Source organism: Thunnus albacares, chromosome 7 (genome assembly GCF_914725855.1).
Source record: "Thunnus albacares chromosome 7, fThuAlb1.1, whole genome shotgun sequence".
NCBI lineage: Eukaryota > Metazoa > Chordata > Actinopteri > Scombriformes > Scombridae > Thunnus > Thunnus albacares.
In genome coordinates this window covers 11,059,465-11,077,457 of record NC_058112.1, presented here as the reverse complement: position 1 = coordinate 11,077,457, position 17,993 = coordinate 11,059,465, and the positions used below count along the sequence as shown (strand labels likewise).

Below are 17,993 nucleotides of genomic sequence, written 5' to 3'. Positions count from 1 at the left end.
ACAGAACAGAGTCAAAACAGTACTGTATGTTGCATTATCTCATAGGACATCTTGTTCTCTTTCTTTTTTTGGTGTAACAATAATTACTGCATGAAGTCAGCATGAACAGCAACCTTGAATAGTGTTCTCTGGTAATATTTCAAAGCAATCCTCTCCTTGTGATCTTTCTCAGCATGCTGGTGAGAGTGCTATAAAGCTGACCAGAGAATGCTAATTGTCCCTGGAAATCATGAAACTGTAGTTCCACTCCCTTAGATATTAAGTACACTTTCCAGCCCTGGACTAGAGGGCTTGGCTTTAAAGGATTACATAGATGAGCTGTGTTTTTGTATAATGAGAGGAAATGGAGAGAGAAAAGAGATAGAAAAGAAGCATAGAGGGAGAGCGAGAGCAAGAGGGTGAGGATTGTTGATGGGAAGGGGTGATGTACTCCTTGCAAAGGACATTCACATAACTGTGAAATGAGCCGCACAATTACAGCACATGCATGCATATTATGTATGCATGTATGCACAGGACAAGACATCCCACTGACAAGTGTCTGAGCTCACCTAACATCCCAGTGTGAACATGCTGTTCCACAGAGATCATGACCACCAGGTGTCAAGCAAGAGGCAGCGGAAGGATTTTGGAATAACAGAGACAGGGTTGTTCATTGTTAACGACAAATGCATAATTGGTCAAAATAACTAAACAATTCCAGCGTAAATTCAGTTGTTACTTCAGGTTAGCTCTCTCTCCAGAGAATAAATTTGCCCTTTAGTGTCCTTGCTCGATCAAAGGCAAAAATCCCCCTAGATGTAACCACATTAACACACTCCACTGGTTAGAGAGTGAGGATTAGTCGTCCTTGGCCACATGACTGCATTATAGAGGACAATGGATGAAAACAGAGAGCTTTCCTAAGGAAGGTGTGAAACAATATAAATTCACACTATGGCTCATTTAAAAGATGTTTGCACAAATAACCTACATATGCTGACACCTTGTAGCTCACAGTAATAATAGTCTGTGCATACTATGTTTCCTCATAGTTATTTTTTAAAATAACTCACATTACCTCACTACCTGGTTATCTGTCTTGCAGGAAAGGATTGGTCAGAGCATCTCTTGACCGAAGCTCATGTAACAACTCATCAGCCAACAATCATCCTCTCTGGGGATCGCAAGGACGCCTCCTAAACTCAGCTCATTCTTCAACCTGCCACACAGAGTGTGTGGACTGAGGCCGGGCACTGTAGAGACAGGGCAAAACGTAGAGATGCACATAGAAGAGGTCTAGTGAGGAGTGTGCTCCTGAACATTATGTGTTTCTCTAACACAAAACATCTGTGAGCAACCACAGAAGAATCTAAGCTCAGGATAAAACGGACCACACAGTATGACCCACTTCTTTCCCACGTGTGGTGACAGGGGCTGAAGTTGGCCACACATTTCTGTGTGCGGGTGTGTATCAGACTCTGGCAAGGAGTTTTTAACTACAGCAGGGAGAGTGTGGTCTCCTCTCCAGCCCAGAGGAGGGTTGTAGTGTGTGTCCCAGATGCAGAACATCCTCGATCAAAACTTAGACATGGCTACAGCTCTACTCGCCGGCGAGAAGCTGAAGGAGCTGATCCTGCCAGGCTCCTCTCAGGATGAGCGAGGTGGGGCACTGGCCAGCCTGATGGTGCAACTCAAGCTGGAGCTGCCCTTTGATCGTGTTGTTACTATCGGGACAGTCATCATCCCCATCCTGCTGGTCACCCTCGTCTTCACAAGGAACTTTGCAGGTGAGATGTTCAGCCACTAGAGGGGGTTCATTATCTGCTAGGAAGTTACATCAGCAGCTGTTAGACCCCATGACACTTTGGACTGAGGTACAGTTTGTGACAATCTAGCATAGGGTTTGAAATGCACCAATACAGTACACTGTACACAACTCAAGTCACACCACAAGAATATGATGACAGTTGGAAGTCATTGAAGAATTAGTTATGCCTAGCATTGTGTAATTACAGTTAGCCAGGCAGTGCTTTTGTGTCTCCTGTGACACAGTGATAAGAAGAAGTGTTAGTCATAGATCAGCCAGGGAGGGAAAAGGAGAACGCTACAAAGGTTATAGAGTGAGGAAGGCAGATTGGAGATAGAGGGGTATGGTGGATTGTTGTGAAGGGGAGGAGGACAGTTAGGAGGATGAGTGGATGCGATGGATGGGAAAGATGTTAGTTCATTGCTGAGTCAGGCTCTCTGCATAGCAGCATTATCCAGCTGGGAATGAGCGTTTAACTTGAGCAGCAGAAAAGATGTGGGTGTCCAGGCAACTTCTTGCATATTCACTCAGTAGTGTGTTTGTGTTATCATATCATGTCAAAGAATTTGTAGATGAGTCAGCAGAAGGACAGCGCAGTGTGATGTCATTGCATATATTCAATTCATCATCTACAGCATAAAAGTGTAAATTCCAACTTATAAATGTTTTTATTTCTAATGAAAATAGTTATAAATGCTATTTGAGACTTTTCAAAATCACACGTCACTGCAATTCATTCCAAAGTTTATAAGTGAACCTTTTCGTCCAGCTGCAACCCTGAACCTCTTAGATTCGTACTTAATGGGTACAGAACTGATACAGAACATTTTCTACAGGAAGAGGTGTGTTCTCACTTCCTCTATCTGAGCCATGCAAACAAATCTATCATTTTCAGAAAAGCTTTCGGATATTGTCAGAGAGGCACAGCGCTTTGTGCTGAACAGACTGAGTGATTCTTAAAGATTCTCTGAGATATTGTACTAATTAAAATGAAACTGATTAAAGATATTTGCTACAATTTTTTAAAAGAGCTTTGCAAGTTGCATTTATTGAAATACATATAAGGAAATATCAAGTCCCCCAGTTTAACCATAACCACTATTTGAAAGTGAAATGAAGGTGAGCAATGAAGCTATTACCTGAATTCGTCTGTTTTAAGCATCTGATTTTGCAGAGTTACTTAATAGTTTAATATTGACTCACAGTACTCAGTGTTATGTGTACATGCACAGTACAATGGATGCTTTCAACAAATGTTTCAGGTATGTTTACCTATTTTTCACTTTCCACTAAGAGGTTTAGATGAAATTGTTGAACCAGGGAATTTTTCAAAACTCTTTCCACTTTAGTCATTTGCACAATTGGACTGCCTATCAGAGTCACATGACAGGAATGAGGACTGAGACTATGAAAATAAAGTTCACGATCATTGAAACCTTTGTCTTTCAGCTAATACATTTAAATAATGTTATGAATGTAATCCTCTATCTTGTTAAAACAGTTTTTGGACTGGTGTTTTCTATCTCTGCTTTCTTCAGAGGAGTCCATATACTGTTACACACCACACAACTTTACCAGAGACCAGGCATTATATGCAAGAGGCTACTGCTGGACAGACCTGCGTGATGCTATACCTGGTGTGGAATCTCACCTCTGGCCTTCTCTATTTGAACACAAGTTCCTGCCCTATGCGCTGCTGGCCTTCGCTGGAATCATGTACATTCCTGCTTTGGGCTGGGAGTTCCTTGCCTCCACGCGGCTCACTTCAGAGCTCAATTTCCTGCTTCAAGAGATTGATAACTGCTATCATCGAGCTGCTGAGGGCCGAGCCCCAAAGATCGAGAAGCAGATCCAATCCAAAGGACCTGGCATAACTGAGCGAGAGAGAAGGGAGATTATAGAGAATGCAGAGAAGGAGAAGAGTCCTGAGCAAAACCTATTTGAGAAGTATTTGGAGAGACGAGGCCAAAGTAACTTTCTGGCAAAGCTTTACCTGGCACGCCACCTGGCTATCATCTGCCTCAGTTCCATACCCATTTCCTACCTTAGCGCTTACTATGCCCGCCAAAGGCAGAATGAATTTACCTGTGCTCTGGGTGAGCCCCCAGACATTAGCAGCTATCCGGAACTGAAGCTCAGGGTCAACTGTAAGCTGCCTGCTGTGCAGCTGCAACGTATCATGGCAGCAGTAGACATTGCTCTGCTCTGCACTATGAACCTCATCATCCTGGTTAATTTGCTACATTTGTTTGTGGTGCGCAAGTCCAACTTTGTATTTGACAAATTGCATAAAGTTGGTATCAAGACACGGCGACGCTGGCAGAAATCTCAGTTCTGTGATATCAACATCCTGGCCATGTTCTGCAATGAGAACAGGGACCACATCAAGTCGCTCAACCGACTGGACTTCATCACCAATGAGAGTGACCTCATGTATGACAATGTGGTCAGGCAGCTGTTGGCTGCACTTGCACAGTCCAACCATGACGCTACACCCACTGTGAGGGACTCTGGGATACAAACAATAGATCCTAACATGGATCCTTCTGATCTCGGAGTGGGAGATATGGCAATGGAGCCTCTGGTCATCAAACGGCCCCGCAAGAAGATTAAATGGATCCCAAGTTCAAATCCTCTTCCTCAGCCATTCAAGGTAAGGCAGTTGTCTGAGAACAATTTTCTAGTCTCCAGTTGTAATACGTCAGCATTTATTCAACTACACCAATGACAGCAGTAGGAAAACTTTAAACCTACTCTTCTGTAGAAACAAAATAATACTTATTATAACTTATTCACTGGAGCACAGCAGCTCATATCAACATGAACTGAGAAGTCTGATCAAGATACGTCCCACTGAGCTATATCAGCTCTTGCTAAGAGGCTTTTTCTGTAGAAGTGGTCATCATGTAAACTTCCAAAATACTGTATGTCGAACAAGTCAGAGCTACTTTTTTGTTGAAGATATGATATAATGACCTGCTTTCTGTTGTCTGTCCTTTGTAAAGGAACCTCTAACCCTGACACGTTTGGAAAATAACACAAAGCCTGAAAAACCCAAACCGCTCAGGCGAAAGACAGTGGCAGACAGCTTCATTGCACCACTTCTGGATAGCAAGGGCACACAACATCCTGCAACAAAAGGTATACAATACAATGAACAGTCAGTCTATGGCATGCTAAGAAATAAATTTTCTTTTAAAGCTGCTCTAATTAATATTTTTAGACTGATGAATCAAATGTTAAATGTTGTAGTGACAAATACAGAGAATTATCACCAACCTCTGCAGTTCTCTTTGGCTCGACAGAGATTTTTAGCTCCTTTCAGCTCATTGTTTTGGTTTTACACACCGCAATCTTACTGTTTGGCTCACTTTTCAGTGAAAAAGCTCTGATAAATTCACTGTATGCTACCTGTCGAGCACCAGACAGCAGACAGACAAATTTAGCAACTAGCTGGTGAAATGAGTGGAGCATTTAGCTGCCAAATAGCCACACAATTCCCTCAGGACTTGGTGGAGACCAAAATAGAGCTAAAAGGAGAGTGAATATTGGACTTACATTCGAAGCACAACTCTGAATTGATGCTAATGTTGTTCCATGTCTGCTGGATGTGTAAGGAAGTGGCTTTTTGGCATATCAAATCAGTCTGATCATTTTGAATTATAGATTTAAGTGGAATGGAGAAAAAGCACACTCGCAACTTCTCTCTGGACGTCCACCCATACATGCTGACCATTCGTAAACCCAAGGTGGAGGCCACAATCACAGAACCTCTACCCACAGAGCACAGCATGGATACGGTGTATCTTGAAGGCACACACACTATTGTTCATGTGTCTGGTGCCATTACAGGTAAGTCTGGTCTCTCCTTCACTCTTACTCTTCTTGGTTCAGGGCAGAATTCATCACATTTCACTTGTACTCTGAGCATCATCATTTGACTTTGAGTTTCTCTTCCTTACCACCTTACAGTATATATTTTATGCTTCTCTTTCCAGAGACTAAGGTTTGCTCTCCAGAATCAACAAACACTACCTTTTCTACAGTGACCCTGCCCACCACTACCTATGTAAATGGTGTTAGCCCCAACCCGCCGTCCAGTGAGGACCCCCTCAGTCCCAAGTCCTCTCCTCCAAGGGATCCTCTGACTCAGGCAGAAAACCCTGAGGCTCAACCACCCCCACTGGCCAGAGCCCCAACACACCAGCTTCTGAGCATTCATCACACTCTCTTTGAGGAAGAAGAGGACGAGGAACAACGTAGAGGCAGACTGGCAGAGAGACCTGGGGAGCTCATCGCTGCTGGGGAATGTTGAAAAAGGAGACAAAGGGGAATACTGACAGAGATTCCTCTCCTAATCTCCCCCACCTCCCTCCCCCAACACTACACTCTGCACATATGACCACCATGTCATTCACCTCCTATCAACAGCAACCTTTACTCTCTGAATTAACTCACAAAACTCTGGGATGGGTGGATTGGGCCGACTGATGAGCAGAAATGAGATGACATGGAAAAATCCAGTCATGAACTGAACTTTTAGATGGGAAAATTACTCAGAGAAGATAAAAAGAACAGACATTTGTGTGTTTAATAGTGTTGACTAGAGTGTACTGTAGGAAATTATGTCACATTCATGTCTCAGGATGACTGTGTACAGCTTATCACCCTCTAATGAAACCAGCAGTGATATAATTCAACAGGGTGCTACAGTGCAGGGTCAAATAATATATCGAATAATGAAAGGATGAACGACTATGAGGGATGAGTGAGCTTTCTTAAAAAAAAAAAAGATACACCAAATGCATATCTGCAAAGAGGACTGCATTATGGCTTCAAAAAAAAGTATTTTAAACACATATGATAACGCTTTGTCCCTTTATCCCAATAGCCAAGTAGACAGGTAGCTCACGCAATACAGTGGTTGAGATCTGCACAATTAATATGCAAAAGATCACAATATATTTGTGGCAATAATGTATGCGCTTACAACATCATATTTCACAGAACGCTATACATATAAAGACACTGTATATGACCCAGTGTTTGTGGGGTGTTTATAATATAACACATTTCATGGCGTTATCATTGCCATTTCATTATTGATTAGGAACGTGTATCAGTGAACGTGTATCTTGACTCAACTATAGTTGCACGTCATTAATAATAAAGGTAAATTGGCGTATTATATTAAGGAAGGGCAAATGAACAGACTCTGTAATGAAAGGGTGGCTTTGAGGGACGATGTGAAACTTCAATATTGCTCAGAAATGCAGATATCTAAGGCAACTAGTACAATGTGGGTGTTTTTGACTTTAATAGCAGCTCCAATATGATGAACGGAGCTGGACTCACTGGTAAAGTATATGACTTTTGTGTTCTGCTGGCTTCTTGTGGGAGTGCTGTGATGTGAAGTGAATGATGAGTAGGAAGGTTTCTTACACGATAGCTACTGTATAAGCTTTTGATTGTCATCTGCTGGTCTGACACAGTCTAAATTTCTTTTAGTGGTACTGCCCTGTCTCACATTGTGCTAACATCCACTTGATCACCAAATAAACATGAAGGAATGAATAGTTAGAATAGTTGGCTATTTGTAGTAAAACCAAGCATATAAGGTATGTTAGCACTTTTCACAGGGAATGAGTGAGTGGACAAGGGGATGGGTGCCTACCACAACCTCTCAATATGCATTTATTGCAGCTGCATACATTACAGAAACGCCAATAAAGGAACTCTCTGCACTGATGCACCAATATGACATCTACTGTAGAAAACAGTGCTGTTGTCAGGGGGCTACTTATAGGGTAGACCTATGCATACTATACTCATATCCTCTGGAGCATTCAATAAAAACACACTTTGACTACTGACTTGTGATGGGAGACAGCAATTTTCCCACTTCAGCTTCCAGTTATCCTTAGTTTTTGTGGAAATAACAAATAATCCATCTCATTGTTATGAAACAGGTTGGTTCAAAATCCCCTTGTTGGACTACTCAAGCACACTAAATGCATCCAAAAGCACTTTAAGACTTGTAGCACGGGTGTGTGTGAGAGCATGTTATGTTGTAACACAGCTCTGCTTAAACTGATTTTGTGTGTATATTTTCACATTGAGACTATTGTGTTGAGATAAATCTCTTGACGGGTCTTAATGCTAGTGAAAACGTGGAGAAGGGTGTCCAGACTTTGATTGTAGTGTGTAAAATGTTATAATGAAAACGAATTAAAAACATTTTCTTTAAAAAAAAAAAAAACAACGTAGCGTGGCCTGTCAATCAAAGACTACATGTACCAAAATGCACTGCGGCTGTCATTTACAGCCGAGTACTGCTCTGACGCTGCTGCTGTAGTGGCGAAGAGCACACAGACAGACGGGCTGGCTTGCTCAGTAAGTTGTACCTATTTGACAGCTATCGTGTAAATTAGTAAACATTTTGTATTTAAGGATGGCAGAATCTGTTGTAAAACTAGTCCTCTTCACCGTGTATGATTTGACTTTTTTTTACTGGACTTGCTAGCCTACATTAGCTTGCGTTAGCTGTCATCATCCGGTAAGTTAACATTAGCTAACCAAACCGACGAGCCCTCAGCAAACGCTCAAGGTTTAGCAGTCCCGTACCTGAAAGTAGCGTTAACTAACTAAGTCATAAAGCTGCCTACGGCAAGTCGCTTATTCCCTTAGCTGTTTTATTGTCATAAATCAAAGACCGATACCACTTTTTCTCAGGAACATTACAGCGTTAACTGTTAGCTGCGTTTACACATAAAGCGACGTCAGCAGTCAGTAACACTGTTCTATGGTCAGTGAACGTCTCACGGTGCTTTCGTTCTGCTCTCTGTCACACGCAGCTTTCAGTACTTCAAAGATGGACCAAGACAACAATTCAGAGGTTTGTACATATAAATATGCATATAATGTGTGTGTATTTAAGCGAGAGAGAGAGAGAGAGAGAGAGAGAGAGAGAGAGAGAGAGAGAGAGAGAGAGATGGTTATGACTGATGTTTTGACAGATGTGCTGCTCACACTGGGGTAAGACGACATACTGGACTATGTGTGTGTGTGTGTATGTGTGTGTGTTCAAGAATTATGTATTGTATGCAAAAATATATAGTTATAATGTAATTTGCAAATAGCCTATCGTTCTCAAACTGGCTAGACTTGGTGAGGAATAATCTCTTAAGTTTGTGCTTATGCAAACATGCCCTCTCTCTTAAAACTTGTTCGTTGTTTTAATGATCTCACAGGATGAGTCAGTCCGCCCATCAGAGGATCCTTCAGAAGAGGAACTGCCATGTCTACCTCCAGGGCTCTGTAAGTGCTTGATTTTTTTTGCAGTGTGTATATGCTGTATTTCACCAGAAAGTGACTACTGCAGCAGACTTTTTATTGTATTTCTCATTTAAATGGTAAATCTACATGGTACAATAATGTCAGTCTTACAAATTATATTCCCTGCACAACAAATCTTTTGCTAACTGCTTTGATTATCACATTGTGCTGCTGTTTGCAGCAATCGTAGATCAACTCCAGATAATCACGTCATACCTTAAGAATGCAGTTTTTCCTGATACAAATGCATTTGCCAATACTTTTGTTACTGTACTCGCTAATAACCAAACAAAGAAAGCTCTTGTACACTTTGATTGTTTTATGTAGTGTTCTTTTAGTCCTTGGACTTGTCTGAATATTACTAAACAGCTGTAGCTCCTCTACATCATTAGTAGAGATGCTGATTGTGTGAAACCCATATACAGTGCTGTTGGTGTTAAAAGCACTGGGATCTAAATTGTTATAACTATTGCTAATGTGTTTAGAATATCTAAAGTAATAGACAATTTCTGGGAAAAGGGAAATATCTTCTGTTTAGTATTTCGTAGTGATTATGGTAAGACCTCAAAAGCTATTTTTCTTTCCCTTTAATACCGTCTCTGTTGTTTTTGTCTAGCGGATGGTGAAGCAATGGAGCTGCTTTGGCAGTTGCGAGCTCAGCGCCGCCAGTCATCCCCTGACCTCCCAGAGACAGTGACCCGTCTCACTGCCCCTGATGGCAGCCTCCTGTACCTGGTGGGCACTGCCCACTTCAGTGACAGCAGCAAAAAGGATGTGGCCACGGTGAGCCAATGAGAATTCACAACAATATTTGTACAGTGCAGAGTGCCACTTGCACCCTCTTGAAATGTGATATGCTGTGATGTTTTTTTCAGTGAAATAATGGAGAAATTCTGTGAATGTGGTGAAGCGCTGTAGAGTAGCATGGTGAAGTGATGATGTGGAAGCCTGCCTGTATTTTCTTACTAATTATGTTGGCATTCCTTTTTTGGCAAGCATAATCTTGTTTTCTTCTCTCCTCATTGATTTCTTTTGTCTTTACTTTCTCCCTTGCTGCTCGTTGGCCATTTGTTGCTCTCTTACCCTGTTGTTCTCTTGCATTCTGCGTCTGTCTCTTATCTTACATACCCACTTCTCTTTCTCTCCCTCACACAGACGATCCGCGCTGTGCAGCCAGATGTGGTGGTGGTGGAGCTGTGCCAGTATAGGGTGTCTATGTTGAAGATGGATGAGAATACATTGCTGAGGGAAGCCAAAGACATCAACCTGGATAAGGTTCAACAGGCCATTAAGCAGGTCAGGCTTTCAGAAAAATGGGAATTAACAAGGGTGGTAGTGTGAAAAAGAGCAAGACGGCCAAGTAAGTCAAGAGGGAGTAATGGAGAGAGGAAGTGAAACCAAGAAAGTGAAGGTATTGAATATTTTGAATGAAGCAGTAATGATGTTCTGGTATTTGAAACAGCTCTCTCTAGACTGCAGCATGCACTCATTGTTAATGGAAAAATAAATATAAATGATGCACAGGCAGGATTAAGTGCGAGTAAAGAGCTTTTAGTCTGTTCTGCACTTGAATTTAGTCTTCTTTGTTTTACTATGCCAATGTAAGCACATGAAACTAAAGTGTAACAACTACTTCCTGTTTAAATAGTAACACTTATAAAAATGAGTACTGAAGGCATATCTGTCTCATTGTGCATGCTAATTTCTGCTCTCTGTGTTTGTCAGAATGGGTTGATGTCTGGCCTGATGCAAATCCTCCTGCTCAAAGTTTCAGCTCACATCACAGAGCAGCTGGGCATGGCTCCTGGAGGAGAGTTCAGGGAGGCTTTCAAAGAGGTAAAATTTAAAAAAAAAAAGTAAAAAAACAAAACAAAAAAAAGTGGGTAACAATGTCGCTTCTTGTGTTTATTTTATCAGCTTTCTTAATTCTTCTATTCTGTAATTTTTTTCTTGTTCTTCTTCTTCTTTCCACACAGGCTGGACGGGTGCCATTCTGTAAATTTCACCTTGGGGATAGGCCCATCCCTGTCACGTTCAAGAGGGCCATTGCTGCTCTCAGTCTGTGGCAGAAGGCTCGCCTCGCCTGGGGTCTTTGCTTTCTGTCAGACCCAATCAGGTATAAACTCAAATGAATCACTTGTTGTCATACCACACAGTGTCATGAGTAGGGATGGGTATTGTTAGGATTTTGTTTGTTAGGTTCTTTTTCATTACTAAAGAATTGCTTTTTGAAAATATATTATTTAAAAAAAACAATCAATTCAGAATAGGATTAGAAAATATGTATAAAAGGACAGAACTCCCCATGCACAGCCGGTATTTTCAGACAGGTGCTGGTCGGTCGCAGGAACATATAAAATATGTATATTTTAAATATTAACTAAATATTGTTTGTAGAGCAGCAACGGTAATGTTTACCTCATAAAGTCACTCTATAAACTCAATAATATTTCACTGGGAAAAAATCTAACAATCAATGATAGAAATAATATTTCTGACATCAAAATACTGAGTGATGTTTAGAAAGAATGAAGAACACAGACATCAGTCACTATCAGTCATCATCCTGTCCTTTGTCCTCCTCCCTCTGCTGCTGATGTGATTCACTGCCTGCAGGTCACGCTGGTAGAGGGAGGAGGGACTGGTTTGAGGAGGGGGGCTGCCGTCTCAGCCAATAGCTAAGTTTACAGGAATTAGCCAAATTTTACAAACAAAATGGTTAGGCTGGTTTACTTACAGACAGCTCTTGTTTTAGCTTGTTCATAACAATTCACTATTAGTTTAACCAGTTGTGGTTAAGGTTGTGTAAAACATAGCGCCAGTGGATGGATAATGTGTGTTAGTGAGAAATGCAAGCAGGCGGGGGAAAGAAAACATTGTTTCTGTATTTCAGTGACATTTTGCAGGTTAAGTCAGTAATTCGTTCATGCTGGAGATAAATAAAGGTTGTCCAAATCCTGTTCAAGTCTTGCTGTCACAACAGATCCCAACTAACAGTTCGCTTAGATATTATACCAAGCACTATAGAGCACGATAATACAATAGTAATCTAATAACAATAAACAACTTGGCTGTATTTTCTTAATTCTGAGCTAGTAAGCCATCAGACATATCTTCAGCAAGTATCAGCCCAGGCTATGTATGCATGTACTGTGTGATTTTTTTTTTTCCTAGGATGGCGAAGTCATGACCTGCCCTACTTTGCCTCTGATTGGCTTACCCTGATATTCTTAACCTAACCCTACCAATCTCACTCCTCATGCATAAACCCAACCAACCTAACCAATGAAGGCAACAAATACTAGCCAATCAGAGGCAGAGTAGGGCGGGTCATGACTTTGCCATCCTAGGAGAAAAAAAAGACATACTGTGCAGCTGCATAATATAAGAAAAAAAAATATAAAAATGTGATAGAAATTCATTTTTGGGAGGTTGTTTAAGAGAATATCATTCAGCAGGAAGTATTTTTGGCAGGACTGGTTACTGTGCCCACCACTGAATGGGTCAGAACATGCTGTTTAATGGTCTCTCTTCAGAGGATTAATTTTGTAGAAATGTGGAACAGAAGCACGGTTTTATAATAGGAGATCAATGTAAATTCTAGATATAAAAGAATTGTGAAATTTGGGTAAATTGTGGTAGCGATAACATTTTGCATTGAGCAACAGTATTAGTGTAAGCACCGTGGCTATCCATCTATCTGTGTGCTCTGTGTAGAACTAGGCAATGTGCGCCCACACATATTTTCCTGAATACATGCAACTCTGCCAATTTTTTTAAGTGCCGGTGTCTATCAGATCTAACTGGAAGCTTTCTGCATAAAGTGATATTATGTCCATTCTCTTTAAAATGGCTGTTGCATTTTCTGAAGTATAAAACGGTGTTGCTTAAGGGGACATAAACAGTAAATGCATGAAAGTATGGTTTTAATGCCAATCTTCCAAATGACAAACTCATTATTAGCTCATCGCTCACTCACTATGGCTGTGTGCAGATTCAGCGACTGCATCCTCTGAATTTCACATTTGTAGCCTGAAAAAATTAGGGCTGAAAATGCTGTCCCATTTCAAAGCATCCTCCAAATGCAGGCTTTTGCTCAAATTTGGAAGAACACAACTATCGTATTCAACTCTAAACCTTGGGGAAATATTATGTGATCACGTCATATTTCATCAGGTATTACTATTCAGGTATTTATCAGTCACAGGTGATCTCATATATATTGCCTGAACTACAGTAGACAGATGGATCCACCACTGTGTGTGGTGCAAACCAGACAAAAACTCAACATGTCATAACTTGGGAGGAATGAGTTCCAAGATACTCTGGTATCTGAGAGGCCACGTCTGAGGCTGACAAACTACAGCTGTTGCTGTCTTTTTATTTTCCTCGCCGCTTATTGTACAGTATGACGGTTATGAAAACAAACAGTTCAGACAGTGACTGTTGGGACAAGGCTCATTATTGTATAGTCATGTGTGGAGCTTGTAGTTGAGAATGTGTACTTCGTGGGCTTCAATTACTGAAACAGAAATCTTTGAATTGTTAATGTGTGGGATCTCCCACTAATCCAGACTGGATTAGAGTGGCTTCACAGCTTTAGAGTCATTATTGACATCGTTTAAAAACCCTATCAAACCCCTACAGATATACTATGCTCATTTTGTACCATGGAACAGTAAAAACTAACAAAATTAATAAATATTTAAAGTTAAGGGTTGTATGAGACTTTTGTAGACTTTAAATATTGGATGCTCAAAATGTTTCAAAACCGAAATTGCAAAATGTAACATAAACTGTAAAATACAGATTTTATCAGGCCCTGCACATTTCTATTTGTTCCTCTTTCTTCACTGTATATTAACCATATAGTACGTGTGAACAGAAAAGAAGAACAGAAAAGAAAAACTGTCTTCTTCTTTCTACTTGACCTCCAGCTCACTGTGTTGGACTGTGTGTCTTGTTTCAGTAAAGAGGACGTAGAGAAGTGCAAACAGAAGGACCTGCTGGAGCAGACTATGTCCGAGATGATCGGCGAGTTTCCTGCCCTCCACCAGACCATCGTGGCTGAGAGAGACATCTACCTCACACACACGCTCCGCCAGGCTACTCGCTGTGTGGAGGCCCCCCCTAATGCCCAGAGTGGGTATCACCTTGTTCACTAAGATACCAGATCCCATCTTTCTTATGTGTTTAATTATATACATTGTTACATAGATTTCATTATATACATTTTTGGCTACCTAGTCGTCTTTTTTTCCTTGACAAGTATGTACATGGTATGTATGATGTGTATATGTATATTTTACTATACTTGATATTTTCATTCAGAAATGTATTATAAAATACAGTTTTGTCTTTTCATTCAGTACATATTGTAGATTTCTCATTAGAATTTAATCTCAAACTTGACTTCTAAATGTTGACAAACGAAAACAGTTATGAAAACTTTTTTTCACTCTGTTGCTTCACTTTTTTGTTAATTTATTTAACTTTGTATTCACTGTGAAACTGAAGAAATTCATGCTTATTCAGTCATAATGTAGTTTGCCAGCAGTTCATTTGTGCTAGATACTGTGATTTCTGTAATGTCAAACTGGTGAAAGATCTCGATATTGAAGGCTTGTTTTTCTGTCCCTGGTGTATTGGATAATTAATTTTTAGGAAATTAAGTGATGATTTACTTTTAGGAATAACTTGTGGTTTCATATAGACTGATAGAAATATAAAGAATATGTGGATTGTTTGTGTAACAGAACATTTTATCCTCTTTTGTAGAAGTGCCTGCTGTGGTGGTGGGAGTTGTGGGAATGGGTCATGTCCCTGGTATAGAAAGGAACTGGGAGAAGCATCTCAACATTAATGAGATCATGAGGTATGTTTGTTTTTATGTTGAGTAACAGAATAGAAGACCTCCTGTAACTGTGTTGACAGCTGCTCTATGTTTCTGTCTTTCTCTTCCTCAGTGTTGCACCTCCCTCACGTTTCGGCTGGGTGTTGCGCGCGGTCATAAAAGGTGTCATGATGGGAATGCTGGGATATGCCTGCTACCGTGCTGGAGGGAGTATAGGTAGAACCCTGCTGTCTTTACCTGCTATCCAATCATTACTGGAGAATGTGCGGCCTCCCCCTGCTTGACCCCACTGGTCTCCTCAAAGCCCTCAGTGACACGACCTTTGATTTATGAAAACAATGCATCATTCACCAATGGCCTTAAAACAGGAGGTGGGGCTGGAGGAAGGGGTTCATCGGCCCACACTATGGACTTACAAGGACCTCAGGGGGTCAAGAGCCTCCCACCTCGTATTGATGTCCCTGTAGACGCAGCAGGGCTGTACTGCCAAAGAAACCATGACAGTACTCTTCGCTTTCTTTCATATCTGAATTTTGTAAGGTTTACAAAAGCCAATAATTCCTTCTGAATAGATTTCCATTTTCCCCGCCATTCCTTTTAATGACTTACATGCAGAGATTTTATTTGACAGTATCATCAGCCCTGGTATGACTGAGCCATTTTCTGAGAGACAGACTTTTCTAATGCTGTCTCCTCCTTATTCCTTCCTCCATTCTGGTGCCAATTAGCATTTTTTGGTAATTGGTCCATTTCAAGTCCAGCACTTTATAAGAGACTGGTCGAGTCTTGAACTGTACATGCAGCCTATGGGAAGGGAAACAAAACATACCTTCAAAAATTAATAAATATCAAGTCAGTCATAACTATAATAAACAAATTATATATACGGGAACATATTATAGTTGGTGCATGTATTGACACCATGAGGGTGTGAGGTTAATGTCAAAAAATGTCTGAATTGAAAGGTTGACCATCATTTTCTTAGTTATTGAAAAATTACTACTTAAATTGAATATTCTTAAAAACTCACTTACAGGATTAGCATAAGACAGAATTGACTTATTTCCCATGTGCACGGTCCTGCCTACATCAACAGACAAGTGCCTCGTAATGCAGCTGTAAGGGCTAACGGTGAACTAAATAGAAAGGCAAAAATGTGTTGTATGCATCTTACACAAACTACAGTCAATGCAACTTTGTAAGATTCTGTCCTTTTATCAATATAAGTTGCTGTAGGCATATTTTGTAAATACTGTTACCTTAAATATAGACATCCAGCTTGTGTTGTCTTGGTTTTAACTGAACTGGCCCCTACATTTATACATTAACCCATATGTTCAACAGAGACCTGATGCAGGACAGGCTTAAATGTGCCTCAGGATGAGAAATTCATTAACCTTGTGATTACGGCTGGGCAATATATTGATATTATATTGATATCTTGATATAAGTGTTGTCTTTTCCTGGTTTTAAAGGCTGCATTACAGTAAAATGATGTAATTTTCTGAACTTACCAGACTGTTCTAGCTGTTCTATTATTTGCCTTTACCCACTTAGTCATTATATCCACATTACTGATGAGTGTCAAAAATCTCATTGTGTAAATATTTTGTGAAAGCACCAATAATCATCCCCATGATATTGTTGCAATATCGATATCGAGGTATTTGGTAAAAAAATATCGTGATATTTGATTTTGTCCATATCGCCAGCCCAACTTGTGATTTGTATATTTGATTGTACCTCCAATACGAGGCACCTTCACGTTTTGGGTTTTAACACAACTGGCTCAATCTCTGAGTAAAGGTTCATACTTGACATACAAAAATGATGCATCTTGTACAGAAAGCCATCTCTAAAAACCTTCATGAGAACATTTGACATCCAGGGCACCAGCTGTTTGTACTTTTATGATATATGCATTATCACTTCCCAGTCTGACTGTAAAATGAGGACGGGAAGATGATAAAAAGTGAAATTGGTTTGTTTCTCTCAAATTTGAGGATTGAACTTGACCACTATGAAGGAAAATCACAGTTGAGATCGGTCAGAGTCGGGAGATAAAGCCTTACACTGCTATCACTGCTGCCTTTGACCCTCAGATTGCCTCCTCTGCTGAGGCTCATTACCACCAACACTGATGTGTATCCATAATACAGAGCCTCTTGCTGCACGTGTGAAAAGTGGCTATAGATGACGTAGCTGTACCTTTGTTTTGTGGGAGATGTCCCATTAAATTCAACAGTCTGAACAAAACTATTACATGTTTGCAAGGCTATAAACCAACATTGATTGCCAGATATTCCCAATCTTGGTTTTAAGTAATTATATGCACAGTACTCACATTATTTAGATATTTATAAGATATATAAAAGGAGTTCAGTTATACTCTTTAATTTGTTAAATGGCCCAATTAATCAATATTGGACCCTGAGTAATTGAAGCAGTGTTATTTGATCTTACAGGCATAATTTGGCTACTCACAAGCTGTCCACACATTGAAGTAACTCAGATAATCCGTCTTCCAATCGATACATTTATTCTCTACTCTATGAATGACAGATGCCCTCATGCCTCTCGGTCCCTCAGAAGTAACACAGTCAAACATTATTTGTCTCCCTCTCATGTAATTCCCAAAGGTTTCATCCACTGTATGTTTGCCAAGAGAAAACTGTATGAATGCCTGTATTTGTTGTCAGTTTTGTTTCCCCACACCCTTGTGTGGTATTGTCATTGTTAAGAAACCAAACATTGAATCCTAAATTCTGTAATGAATTATAAAACATTTTAAGTAAAGATAAACTATATTTGCCTCAAAATCGTCCCTCTTTTCACCCTGTTGCACAATATAGATTTGAATGCCAACTTTGGCATTTGATCTTATTAAAATAATATATGGAGTTGTGTATTTTACACTATTCAAACAATGAGTACATCGTTTAAACATCGCAGCCGCTGACCAAGCCTCGGTTCGTGGCCGTACATTGTTTAAATACTTAAACTCTGTGAACCTTT

General features: G+C 40.3%; 2 protein-coding genes across 2 annotated transcripts; both read left to right on the top strand.

Annotated features, from left to right (window-relative positions):
- The first annotated feature begins 1,279 nt into the window (after positions 1-1,279).
- Positions 1,280-6,566, top strand: panx2 (pannexin 2). The gene is made up of 5 exons (XM_044356344.1): positions 1,280-1,769; positions 3,328-4,442; positions 4,795-4,930; positions 5,456-5,641; positions 5,788-6,566. Exons 1-5 carry the CDS (start codon positions 1,541-1,543, stop codon positions 6,102-6,104), a joined length of 1,983 nt encoding a protein of 660 aa, XP_044212279.1. The 5' UTR covers positions 1,280-1,540; the 3' UTR covers positions 6,105-6,566.
- A 1,531-nt stretch (positions 6,567-8,097) lies between these two features.
- Positions 8,098-17,780, top strand: trabd (TraB domain containing). Its single transcript, XM_044356345.1, has 10 exons — positions 8,098-8,182; positions 8,644-8,684; positions 9,040-9,106; positions 9,741-9,907; positions 10,280-10,420; positions 10,850-10,960; positions 11,101-11,240; positions 14,094-14,266; positions 14,903-14,999; positions 15,091-17,780. The coding sequence occupies exons 2-10, from the start codon at positions 8,661-8,663 to the stop codon at positions 15,260-15,262; spliced, it is 1,092 nt and encodes a 363-aa protein (XP_044212280.1). The 5' UTR covers positions 8,098-8,182; positions 8,644-8,660; the 3' UTR covers positions 15,263-17,780.
- Positions 17,781-17,993: the final 213 nt, after the last annotated feature.

Bases quoted from the DNA above. Each gene is read 5' to 3' on its own strand.
- trabd (XM_044356345.1), top strand. From the start codon at position 8,661: ATGGACCAAGACAACAATTCAGAG. The intron at 9,908-10,279 runs GTGAGCCAATGA...TCCCTCACACAG, and splicing joins GCAAAAAGGATGTGGCCACG to ACGATCCGCGCTGTGCAGCC. The intron at 14,267-14,902 runs GTGGGTATCACC...CCTCTTTTGTAG, and splicing joins GGCCCCCCCTAATGCCCAGA to AAGTGCCTGCTGTGGTGGTG.
- panx2 (XM_044356344.1), top strand. From the start codon at position 1,541: ATGCAGAACATCCTCGATCAAAACTTAGACATGGCTACAGCTCTACTC. The intron at 4,443-4,794 runs GTAAGGCAGTTG...TCCTTTGTAAAG, and splicing joins CTCTTCCTCAGCCATTCAAG to GAACCTCTAACCCTGACACG. The intron at 4,931-5,455 runs GTATACAATACA...TTTGAATTATAG, and splicing joins ACAACATCCTGCAACAAAAG to ATTTAAGTGGAATGGAGAAA.